General features: G+C 47.9%; 1 protein-coding gene across 4 annotated transcripts in view; it reads right to left on the reverse strand.

Annotated features, from left to right (window-relative positions):
- Window positions 1–12278, reverse strand: part of PRKCE (protein kinase C epsilon) — a 496893-nt gene that overhangs the window by 177987 nt on the left and 306628 nt on the right. For all 4 annotated transcript variants that reach the window (XR_011526551.1, XR_011526552.1, XM_070573983.1 and 1 more), the window contains exons 4-6: window positions 11678–11712; window positions 10253–10338; window positions 5890–6019 (exon numbers count right to left, since the gene is read on the reverse strand). Coding sequence is in view for 2 of the 4 variants with exons in the window: in XM_070573983.1 (XP_070430084.1) it covers window positions 5890–6019; window positions 10253–10338; window positions 11678–11712 (251 nt within the window). In the remaining 2 variants the exon portion in view is untranslated. The remainder of the gene's footprint in view (window positions 1–5889; window positions 6020–10252; window positions 10339–11677; window positions 11713–12278) is intronic.

A 12278-nucleotide genomic window follows, 5' to 3' on the forward strand; every position in this document is an offset into this window, starting at 1 on the left:
CAGATGAGACCAAAGCCCCAGCTGTCAGCTTGACTGAGAACTCATAAGAGACCCTAAGTCAGAAACACTCAGCTGAGTTGTGTCTAGGTTTATAACACAGAGAAACTCTGAGCTAGTGAACACTGGTTGTTTTAAGCCACCAGGTTGTGGGGTCATTTGTTATGCAGAAACAGATACCTAATACAGTGTGCGTGTGTGTCTGTGAGTGTGTGTGTGTAAGTATCCATGCAGCAAACACACACAACGAGGCCTGAAAGGACCCACAGCAAATTGTTAGCAGCAGTTAAGTCTGGGGATGGACATGGAAAGAGAACATAAAGAAGGACTTTAATATTTTTCATACATATACTTAAATCTTGCTTGAATCTTTTACAGTGAGAATTATTTACATATTACTTTTTTTAATTCTAAAAATACAAGTAAAATTTAAGTGATGACAAGAAGCCTAGTTGTTAAAAAATAATAGTAAAGGACTGACATTTTCAGAAACAATTAGAATAAAAATGCTTTTTTATGTCTCTACTGTTTTTTAAATATTCAAAACACTTTTTTAAAAATGGAAAGAAGTGAGGACACCTTTCCACCTTTCCTTTTTCTTATCTTTATGGCTCTGCACAGCCATTCGACGAGCTATGCAGTGAAGACCACTCTGTTCATGACAGTCCTCAGAAGGCAGGAGGGCACTGGGATTAAAAGGAAGCCCAGGGTCACCACGTCAGTAACAGAACCAGGACAGACCAGCTCCCCAACTCCTAACCTGGGATCTCAGGCCACGACTCCCCTAAGGGGTTGTCCTCAAGCAAAATGGCCCCTGTTCTTCATTACTTCCTGTACACTAAGGGCACTCTGCCCCTTAGCCCACAAAAGCAGCCTCAGATCACAGTGGTTATTAAGATGAGATCTCAGGCAGAGACAGGAAGCCAGGAAGCGGTTTCTTCAGGAATCTCCAAGGTCCAGACCTTTCCCAACTGTACCTCATCCTCACCTTGGCACAGAGCTGCAACTAGAGCAGACAGACAGGCACAGGGGCCCCACAAGATGGGGACAGGGGCAAAAACAGGGCTTCTGAGGGTCCCTGTAGGGCAGACTGTGAATTGTGTAAAAAGGTCTGGCTTTCTGTTCAATTGCCCCTCCGTGTCTGATGACTTCAGGGCAGCTGTGCCAAAAATGTGATCACAGGCAGAAGAGAAATTGGTCGGGGGGGCAGGCCACAGGGCAGGTGAGAACCCCACATCTTCTTTAGAGAAGGAAACAAAAATCATAAGGTATTAGGTGCCTTTACTTCTAGGGGGCGCTGATTCCATGCATCAGTGGAAAAATAAAACAAAGATGCAGAAGAGCCCCAGAGAGGTTCACTGGTCCGGCTGAAGGTCAGGTTAGGGAGCAGCACAGTTAAAATGAAGTGAAACACAAAAAGGATTCAAATGCCTCGGCGACTTAGTGACACTAATATTTGAACATTTGAAGCTAATTTCTGGATGAACAGTGGTTGAGGTGCTCAGAGAGACTCTGAAGAGAGACTTAGAGAGACTCTGCAGGCACGTGAATCATAAGACAAAAGAGGAATGACATATTTTGCCTGCTTACTTAGTACCACTGTTTTTCTGCCCTTGATTAAGGAGCTCAGTTTGTTTTTTTAAATTTATTGTGTTTTTTCGTGAGGAAGATTGGCCCTGAGCTAACATTTGTGCCACTTCTCCTCTATTTTGTACGTGGGTCGCCACCACAGCACGGCTTGATCCATGACCAGGATCTGAACCTGCAAACCCCGGGCCACCAAAGCAGAGTACGTGAACTTAACCACTACACCACTAGGCTGGCCCCAAGGAGCTGTTATTTAACAAATGTCTGTGAGCACCCTCCAAGGGTCTAGCCTGTCTGGGCTGTGAGCAGGAAGGTGGCAGCCCAGCAAACAAAGGTGGGTCCCCACAGGTCCCTGGTTGTATCCTCTTGTGTATGTTGTCCAATCTCTCCAGTTCTTCATCCTCCACCAGTAAAATGGGGGTAATTACATGCCCTCTACCTGGCCGACAGAGAGATGGTTCCCAGCAGAGTACATACTCAACAGCTGAACCTATGTGACTCAGGCAATTTTAGGCTGAAGGGAGAGTGACCAGGACAATCTCATGGATCCTCCTCTGTAGACCCTAGCTCTTGAGAAACCTGTTTCACTGAAAATACCTGAACCTATTCCCAGGAGTGGGTCGGGCAACAAAACCGAAGCCACAGACCAGCAGCCCCCACCAGGACCAGGGAACAGGGGTTCCAGCCTGGGAGGCCACCCCAGCATGATCCAGCAAAGGTGAAACCCCGACGGAGTCTTCCCAAATAGGAGAAGGTCTGGAGGCTCCCAATTAGAGCCAGGTGCAGGAGCCAGACTACCTGGGTTTAAGTCTAGCTCCATGGGGACTTGTTCTGGGACCCCATAGCAGGTCACTAAGTCTTGATTTCTTTTTCTAAATAATCATGGGAGCAGAACCAGGCTTAGACCCGGGCAAGAGGGGTCCCTGCCCTGGTCCATGCTGGTCTCTTCTGGCCATGACCCTTTCCACAGGGTAAGGGGTCTTCAGGGGCAAAAAGACCTAAGGTTGAGAAAGAATCAAAAGTAAACAGGGGATTTGGGGACACTGAAACCATTCTGTATGCTGCCGTAAGGGTGGATACATGTCATTATACATTTGTCAAAATGCATAGAATGTCCAACACCAAGAGTGAACCCTAATGTAAACTATGGACATTGGGTGATGATGACGCGTCAATGTTGGTTCACCAGTTGTGACAAATGTACCACTCTGGTGGGGGATGTTGATGGTGGAGGCTTTATGTATGTGGGGGCAGGCGGTATATGGCAAAATCTCTGTTCCTTCTGCTGTGAACATAAAACTGCTCTACAAAATTAAGTTTATTAATTAAAAGAATGAGAGACAGAGAGAAGGAGCGGGAGCAGGAAAGGACCAAGGGGAAAACAGCCAGGCCACGATCAGAGAGGAACAGGAGAGGGAAGATGTGGGAACTTCTGCTGGGGGCCCTAAATTCCGAACAGGCTTCACCTTCCTGTCTCTGTGTGGCCTGGCTCCCTCACGTTCCCCTCAGAGTCTGTGAATGGGTATCCTTGCTCTATGCATCCTCATTCTCCTCATCCTTCACTTGAGCAAGCGTGAGAGTATTTCCTGCCAAAACATTGCTGAATACACCATCCTGGGCCTGCCTTCTTCCAGGGTCATCCAGGGACCCACAGCCCCAGCAGTGACGTCTGGGTGTCTGGGCTGCTTTCTTAAAATATAAATATTTATGAGATGATGGTATCTTCATTTGGATTCCCTAGACAGATCAATAATTAATATATTTACTAAAAACCAGACATGGCCTCATCCGAGTCCCATCCAAGGCAGGCTCTATGCTTCCCAGCAACCCCACTCAACTTTCCAAAAATGCATCACTCCTCTGCAGAAACATTTGAGATTCCTGCTCCATTATTTTCTGCCTCTTCCTTTGTTTTAATGTCACTTAATGTCAAAAAGCATTTCGGCAGAACCTGCTGCTTTCATGGTCACGTGCTAGAATACTAGAAAGGGAGATTTAAATGTCTGGGGAGCTCACACAGGACACCAGATGTGTCAACAGTCAGCACTTCCTCCTGTCCCAGGTCAGGTCGTCCCCAGTTCCAACAACAGCTATTTCCAACCTTCATCCTCCTCCTCATACCTTCCACAACCCCACTCCTCACCTCAACTTCAAAAAGGATCTCCTGTTTCAGAAAATAAGGGAAGTCTTGTTGCAATGCTCTCAACAGATTCAGAACTTATAGGATCATTTTGGCCCCTCACCTCCTCCCGAGTTCCTTTCCCTGACATAGCAAAGGTATCTGCAGCCAGGCCTTGTCTTGAGGCTTCCCCTCCATCTGGGAGGAGGGGCATTCGTCTTTCTCCCCAAGGCCCTCCCCTCCTCTGCTCCCGCTGTATGAATGGTCCCCTCTCCTTCCTGGCTCATTAATCTCTCTTTTTCCATTGTCTTTCTCCTGATTGTATAAAACATTCTGAAAATACTTCACCCTCCATTCTCACTTCAGCCTCTGCCTTTGGACTACGATCCCCACCATCCCACCAAGACAGCTCCTGCTGAGGTCACTAGTGGCTCCTCATTGCTAAATCCAACCCCATGTTCCACTTCTTACCTTAAAGAACCTCTTGGAAGAATTTGGCAACACTCATCACTTCCTTTTAAATTTTGTGCTATACTCTGTACTCTTTGGCTTCCATGATGCCATTCCTTGCTATTTTTCCTTCTACCTCAGAGGTTTTTCCCTCCCACGGTCTTTATAGGCTCATTCTTGGATGCTGGTAACCCTCCTCACCTGAACTCCAAGGCGTTACCTCCTCTCTTCACATTCAAGGTACTTCTCTTGGGGATGACATCAACTTTACAGCTTTAACTAGTACTTAGACATTGACAAATCCCAAGTCTAAATGCTCAGTCTAGACCTCTCCCCTGAGTTTTAATGGGAATGTGCAACAGTTGGACAGCTCCATGTAAATTTCCCACAGGCAACTCAGTGTTAACATGTTCCCAACTCAACTCTACCATCTTGTCTCCAACCTTGTAGCCCCTGTTGTGGTCCCTAGCTCAGTGAATGCTATCACTATCCTCCCAGTTAGATCTGGTCACTACATCTAATAAATTACCCCTCAACATCTCTTAAGTTAGTCTCTTCCTCTTTATTTCCACTATAGCCATTAACTTATTTCCAATCCTCATGGTTTCTCATTGGGATCCTTCCAATGATCAATTTGTTCATGGCTTCAGTTTTCCTTCTTATATTTTACCTCTTTTTCTAATTTTTCCACAATGGGAATTTATTAATAATACATTCAGCACAAATAATAAAACATTGTTTTGTTTTGTTTTTTTGCTGAGGAATATTGGCCCTGAGCTAACGTCTGTGCCAATCTTCCTCTATTTTGTATGTGGGTTGCTGCCACAGCACAGCTGCTGATGAGCAGTATAGGTCCCTGCCCGTGAACTAAACTCAGGCCACTGAAGCAGAGCACACCAAACTTAACCACTAGGCCACGGGGCCAGCCCCTAAAACACTGTTTTTAAATAATGTCCATGCAGCATTCCTGGCCAACAGCTCATGGTTATCCAAATCTGTGAGCAGGCTGGACCAGCTTATGAAACTGGACACTCTATTCAGGCCCACAGAGTACATTCCCATCTTCCCATATTATGTGCTGTTACCTGTGTCACTTAGCATGCCCATTTGAGCAGAAGATAATTCTCAGACAGGACAGCAGGAAACAGAGGAAGGAATCCAAGATTCATGAGTCAAGGTTCAAACCCTACTTCTGTTACCGAGCTGTGTGACACATACACATATCTGAGCCTCAGTCTCCTTACTGAGGACATGGAGATAATATCATCTATGTCACACGCCTATGAAGGATCAATAAGATGTCTTATGTGATAGCATTCTAGCATGGCTCTTCCAAGAGTAAGCTCGGAACCACGGATGGTGACAGAAAAATATCTATTACTACTTCACAGCCTAATTCCAAAAATATTTCTTCCCTTCTGCTCCAATGTATCTTTTCCTTAAATTACTTCTATTTTTGTATAGACTGATCTTGTCTCCCCCGCTTGTTAGAAAAGGTGGAATCATGCCTTCCTCCTCAGCATTCCCTCTACAGAGGTTCTTGGACAGTCTATGTGCAGAGATCACTTAACAAATGTGCACAGTAACTCAGGAGGGCTTAACAAGGGTCTGTGCTCAGTCCTCCCACCAAACCCAATACTTCTGAGGCTACGAAAACAGACAAAGATTCTTTAAAAGGAAGAGACAAGAGGGGCATGCGGGTGCGGGGGATGAGGGCAGGGCACGGAGCATCTTACCTTTGCACTGCAAACCCTGCCGCAAGAGGCCCCAGAGCAAGGACCCACAGTGGTCGCAGAAGGTGGGGACCTTGTAGTTGTGGATACCGAACTTGTGGGGCATGTTGACACTGAACCGCTGGGAGCCGACCTGCAGGGACGGCAAAACACAGGGTCACCGCCAAGCTCCTTCGCACGCAGGAGTGCTTATCATTGGGACTCCTACAGAACTTCCTTCCCAGAAGGCACGGTCCTTGTAGGCAGCTGGCCCTAGCTTGGATCTGAAAGCTTCCCTGAGAAAGAGGGTGGGCCTGCCCCTGGGCCTTTGTGCCTGATGCCCTTGATCCATTCTCTGCTGCTCTGTTTGACTTTGCGAGGCCAGGCATCTAGCCCCCGCAGTCCCCTTCAGGACTTCAGGCCTCTAACTCTGACAGCACACAGCACTCAATGTGCACCTCACACTTCGACCATTTTGACCATTAATGAGATGCCACCATGTGCCTTCAATGCTGTTTTGTGCATGGAAGCCTCGCCGGGGCAGTCTTCTGGCAGCTCGATGGTGGATGCAGGATTCTGTAAAGACCTGAGAACCCAGCACAGCCGTGGAAACTGTAGGTTATCAGGTAGGACAAACAACAATTGTGATGCAGAGTGCTAATCCAGTGTGGTGATCACTGAGGGCACTAAGGTCTCGGTGCTGACCACAGGCCAGGCACCACCATCTCAGTTCAGCCTCATCACCACCCTATGGGGCAGGCACCATCATTAGCCTGAGTTTGCTGACGAGGCAATTAAGGCACAGTGAGATTAAGAAACGTGCCTAGAAGAAGATGAGAGGCAGCGCCAGGATTCAAGGCCCACGAGTCTGAATTGAGAGCCCAGGCTTTTAAAGCACTATGCTGCCACTTACTGATTATTTAAAAGGGATAAAGAGGAGGTGGCAAGATGGATGAGGAGGGGACAGGGAAAAGAAGTCCAGGCATCCCATCTATAGGCCCGGGTCTGCCACGAACTACCTGTAAGGTCTCAGGCAAGTTTCCTGACTTCCTGGGGCCTCTGATCCCTCATGAGGCAAATGAGGATGGCATCCCCTATGCCACCTCATGTCATAGGATTGTGGGGTCAATGAGACACAAGGGGCGAAAGAGGCAGGAAACATTAGGTGTGCCACAGAAGCAAGGGGTCATCAGGGGTCTTCTTCATCCCTCCACAGAGGTACTCTCCACCATGTCTCTACTGGAGCAGCCGCACAAACCAGGTCCCTCTCAGAACAGGCAGGGGACCATCACCTGGGACCCTACAGCCTGGGGAGAAAGTTGCTCTTGCTGCTGTGGGAATCAGGGAGTGGAAAACATGCAGCAAAGAAGCTGTGCTTGGCTCACTGCTGACTGATGAGTGAAAGGTCATAGGAGACAAAGCAGGGGGAATGAGAACTGGACACGGACATGGATGTGGATGCGGACTTGAACACAAACACGGAGGCATACCTGCGCACACACCCACGCTCTGAGGGTCAGTCGACTTCATAACAAGTTCCCTATCACCCAGCAACAAGGAATGGCCGATCCTTCCACTGGACCAGAATTTTACTGATCCCTGCTTGAGATGCATGGGCTATCAGTTAGGGCCTTGCCCTTGTACAAGATTCCCAGATTTACTGAAAACAATTGTGCCCAACCCTCCTGGGATTCACCGCTTAAGTGTGCCTATTTGTGAGTATAGTCATGTCAACTCTACATCCACCTGTTCACCCCGAAGGGCATAGGAGATCACTGTGCTCACTTTATTCCCACAAATGCTGAAGATATGGTGGATCTGTCCTGAGAATGGAGTCGTGGTCTCGCAGGAGCTGCCTCATAGGGACATGGATGACAGAGAAAGGTGGCGAAGTGTCCCAGGTGACTAGGAGTGTCAGTCTGTGGCGGGGAGAGCTGTGTGACCCTCAGTCGTGACCACTAAGGACTCCAGGATATCACAGAACAGTGGGAGGAGGATGAAGGAGCACACACGAGCATGCCACAGAATCAGACAGACTGCGAAACAAACACGAAGGCCACCTGCACGGAGGCGCACACATGCACACACACTCCAACTGCGGAAGGCTCACAAACAGAGGGGTGATGAGACCAACAGGGAGGACACCGGAGGAAGAAAAGGGCAGAAAGACAGAACTGGAAGATTAAAAATGAAGAGGGAGCAAAGAAAAGAAGTAAGGTGACACAAAGAGAGAGCATTCCTTGGGTACCACACCTGAAAGTGTGGGGAGGGGTCTGAGTGGTAAGTGCTAAGACACAGAGACACAAGACAGGGTGAGTGCCTCCACCAAGAGCTCTCAGTGCAAAAGTCCCAAGGAGCCCATCGGCAGAGCACCTTTTAATAGAAAGACATTAGACGTCTGGTGTTTAGAGCTACATGTGTTTGGCGTGTGTGTGTATGTATGATGCGTGTGTGTACATGCATCATGCTGCAGGTGGTTACACAAAGGAGTGATCTCAAAGGTTGGTCTCCAGCAGTGCTGCACCCAGCAGAGGGCACGTCCATCACCCTCATGGGCCAGGGATACGCCAGTGCTAAAGGAGACTGGCCTCAGTGAGCACCAGGATGGGTAACCAATTCCACCAGACTAAGAAACCTGAAGCCCCCTTCCTCAGTCCCCGGCAATTTATCTCCCTTGGGATGCATGCCAAGTTTGGGAACACATCTCATTGGTAACTTCTTTTCACTGCTCAATATGCCAGGAAAGACAGTCAGGAGAACGAGAGATTAAGCGGGGTCTGGGCATTTCAAATCTCAAACCCCTAATCTGCATGGCCTGGACTCACATGGACTCCCTCCAAGGAGGTGTGAAAGAGCTTTAGAAACCTGCAGAGGTTCACAGTCGATGAGACCCAGGAGATCCTTGAGAGCAGGAATCGTGTATTCCTCTTTGCTTCCTGGCATACAGGAAGTGCTTAACACATGCTCAATGGAATGTCCATAGGAGGAAACAAAGACAGAGAGCAAGCAAGCCATCTCTTTCTTTCCTTTACTTGTAGTAATGAGGCAACAACATACTTTGGGTTAAGATCCCAGACCAGGTATCAGGTGCCCCAGATGATGGTGACTTGCGATTTCAACCATGACAGTAGATCCCCTGCAAATAACTGTTGCTTTGGGCTCTCTGCCCTTCAGGGACCCGGAATGTTCACTCTAAGCCTTGTCCCTTCCTGCTTTCCAGAGATGGGGTGGAAGCAAAGGGAAAGAAAAGTGGGAAATGCTCTGCATGTCAAGATGTCATTTGGTTGAATTATTTTTAAGAAATAGGTAGAAAGTCTCCATAAGTCACTCCTTTTAGAAGCCAAATTATAAATCCATTTGATTATAAACCCAGCTGATTATAAACCCACCTAGGGCCTCTCTCTCTAACCCCTAATTCTAATGGCCTATGATTACACAATATTTATTAATTTCACCAAGAGTTAAAAGCATGCCTTTGAAATCAACTGTTGAAAACACAGATAACACCTACACTTACAGTCACACAGTCATCTCCCCCCAAAAAGTTTCATCTCTTGGTGGTACCACTCTTCTCCCAATCGCTTGGTTAGGAGAAACCTGGCTTCATCATCGAATTTCCTGCTTCCTTATCCCTAGCAACTTCCCTAACAGTCAATCTGACACAAGTTTCTAAGATTGAGAGACAACGTGGTGCAGTGGGCTCAGACTCTGGAACAGACTGCCTGGGTTTGAACGTGGCTCTTCCACACACTAGCTGTGTGATTGGGGCAAGTTAAATTGACTACTCTATGCTTCTACTCTCTCTGTTGTAAAATGAACATGGTAACAACATTGATCTCATTAAGGTTGTTAGCGGATTCAATAATATATGATAAGGTGCTTAAACTGGGGCATGGTAAGTTCCCAATGAATGCCAGCTATTACTATTATTGTGGTCATTTCAGCCTCCTAAGTGTTTCTTGGATTTGCTAATTCCACTCCACTCTCCCATCACCTCATAAAGACAAGGTTCCTGCTTGTGTGTTGTGTCTCTCTCACTGTTTACAAGCTGCGTGGAGCCATTGACACATCAGTTAGCCACTTCGCTGTTCCGATGAGATAATGACATAAAAGAACTCACATTTTCCTCATGGGCTTTAGCTTGGGGATCACACAGCTCTTGGCATAATATCCACACACATAAAACTGACTTTGAGCCGCGCTCATTCTGTAGATTGTGCCTCATGCTGGAAGGCCACGGACAACTCCCTGAATTTTTGATCGACACAACAAAGAAGGCAACAAGATCTCAGAGAGACAAGGGTTTTCTTGGGGTCCACAGAGGAGGCAGTGGAGGGTGGGGATGGCAGTGAAGAAAGCCCAGTATTTCAATGTTATAAATATTTACCTCGTCGGGAGTTTCCTGTTTCTTTAATCCAGCACACTTCGTAATGATGAGCTCATGGCATCGCTTGTGGACCACGCAAGTGCAAACTGCAAAGAGCAAAAAACGGAAAGGCTGAGCAGCAAACGGGGGAAGAAAGGTTCCATCCCAAAATTTAATCAGGTCTCGGCGGAGGGACGAGGGGAGCCATGCCCCTTCTGTCACTGAGTCTTAATGTCATATCCTACCTGAAGCCCTTTATGCAGTCCCTTCAAAGCACTCTGCCATCAGAGCCATTAGGGTTTCCTAAATGCTCTGGAGAAGAGTGGACCATTTATATTCAAAGGGCGTCAGCAGTTCTCTAGTTCCAGGAATACCGATCAATGTTCTTGCTTCTATATGCCAACGTCAGGGAATAATTTCCCTTCCGTGAAGCACTGTCTACTAACAGCATCGCAGCTGTCTTGTGCTCCACTCAGCATCACGCCGGGGTGGGCTGGTGTGATAGAGAGGCCCGCAGTGGGCAAATGGATGCTCTGTGGCACAGAAGTTCTTAAGCTTTTTGATATGGTTGTGCCCTTCCGCGCCAAACTATGAAATTTCTGTTTAACTTAATATCTCCATAAGAGGTGGCCTGTAGCTCTGTCTTCAGTGTCACGAGATAGTGTGGGCAGTGGGTAGCTGAAGAGGTAAGTAACTATTTGCTTACATGCTACTCCAAGGATACAGCAATATCCAATACAGCCGATCCAAGTCCCTCATGGGCGAGACCTAAGTTAACCAGTGGCTGTGTGAGGAGACAGAACAGTCTCCCAGCTCCAACCACAGAGAAACCTTGACACAACCACGTCACATATCCACCCTCCAATTCTGGACAACTCAAGCTTGCATTTGTAGTCAATTAACTGGAAAAACAAACAAACCAATCTTCAACACCTTCAAGTGAGTGTTAAATGTTTGCAAGCTAATGATTCCACAGCAGAGACAAAAGTAGAATCAGCAAGGACTATTCAGTGATTCTGAATAAAATGAGCAGGTGCGGTAGCTCCTTCAGGGAGCGAGAGGGTAAGGGAGCTGAGAACACACAGAACCCAGCGCAGGACACAGGAGACCTTCAAAGGGCCTCTAACGGAAGCACCCTGTTTCCCAGGAAAGATGAAAGTGCTACCTGCTCCAGCCGGCATGCCAAGGGCTGAGACCCCGGGGACACCTGGACACAGGTGGCGCCCACAAGGTACTCCCATTCATCTGCTCCCACATAGGTATGTGGGAGTTATGGCCAGACATGAACCAAGAAAAGCAGGGCCCGCCTCTCAGAGAGGGAGCATAAGCATGCAAACTGTGTGGAGCCTCTAAATGTCGTCAAACCCAACACACATCTCCTATAAGCTTTAGGGATCTACATCCACCCGTGGGCCCCAAGGAGTTAGTTCATACAATATGGCTTACCTTGACATTGGTATCCCTGCTTTCCTATGACACCCCTGAAAAGAAGAACACAACCCTTTAAGAAAATAAATTTTAGTAGGTCAAAAGCATACAAAGCCACCCAATTCTGGCCACCCCCAACAATGCACCAAGTAGGCTGGAGACCCCCTAGCAGGGTGATTTCACCCCCACTTGCAGGATGCCTTAGAATGACCTGTTCAGAAGAACACAGAGGGCAGCCCCAGCGCTTGGAATGGGTGCAGGGTTTGGTGAGTCTCAGGCCTGGTTTCCTATACAAAAGGCCATTCCAGTGGGGCCAGTAGTGTTCTGCAAAGCCACAAGGGCCGCCTGCTCTCAGCAGGCCTCAGCTAGGCCAACGTGCCCTTCTTTGTGGATAATCCTGGAGGAGGCAGGCATGCTCCCCGGGTGGTCCAGAAACAGTCAAGGGTTATGGGTCAGTCTGTGGCCAGGACTGGGAGTTCAGTCCACCATCTGGGTGAAGGCCAATGTCAGAGGATCCTTCTCTGGCCAGAGTAGGGTCTCCTGGGGTAGGTTTAGGGTCGGCACGGATGCAGAACAATCCAGCACACTAGGCTGTGCCCTGAGTCAGCGCACCAATGGA

The sequence above is a fragment of the Equus przewalskii genome, chromosome 14 (genome assembly GCF_037783145.1).
Source record: "Equus przewalskii isolate Varuska chromosome 14, EquPr2, whole genome shotgun sequence".
Classification (NCBI taxonomy): domain Eukaryota; kingdom Metazoa; phylum Chordata; class Mammalia; order Perissodactyla; family Equidae; genus Equus; species Equus przewalskii.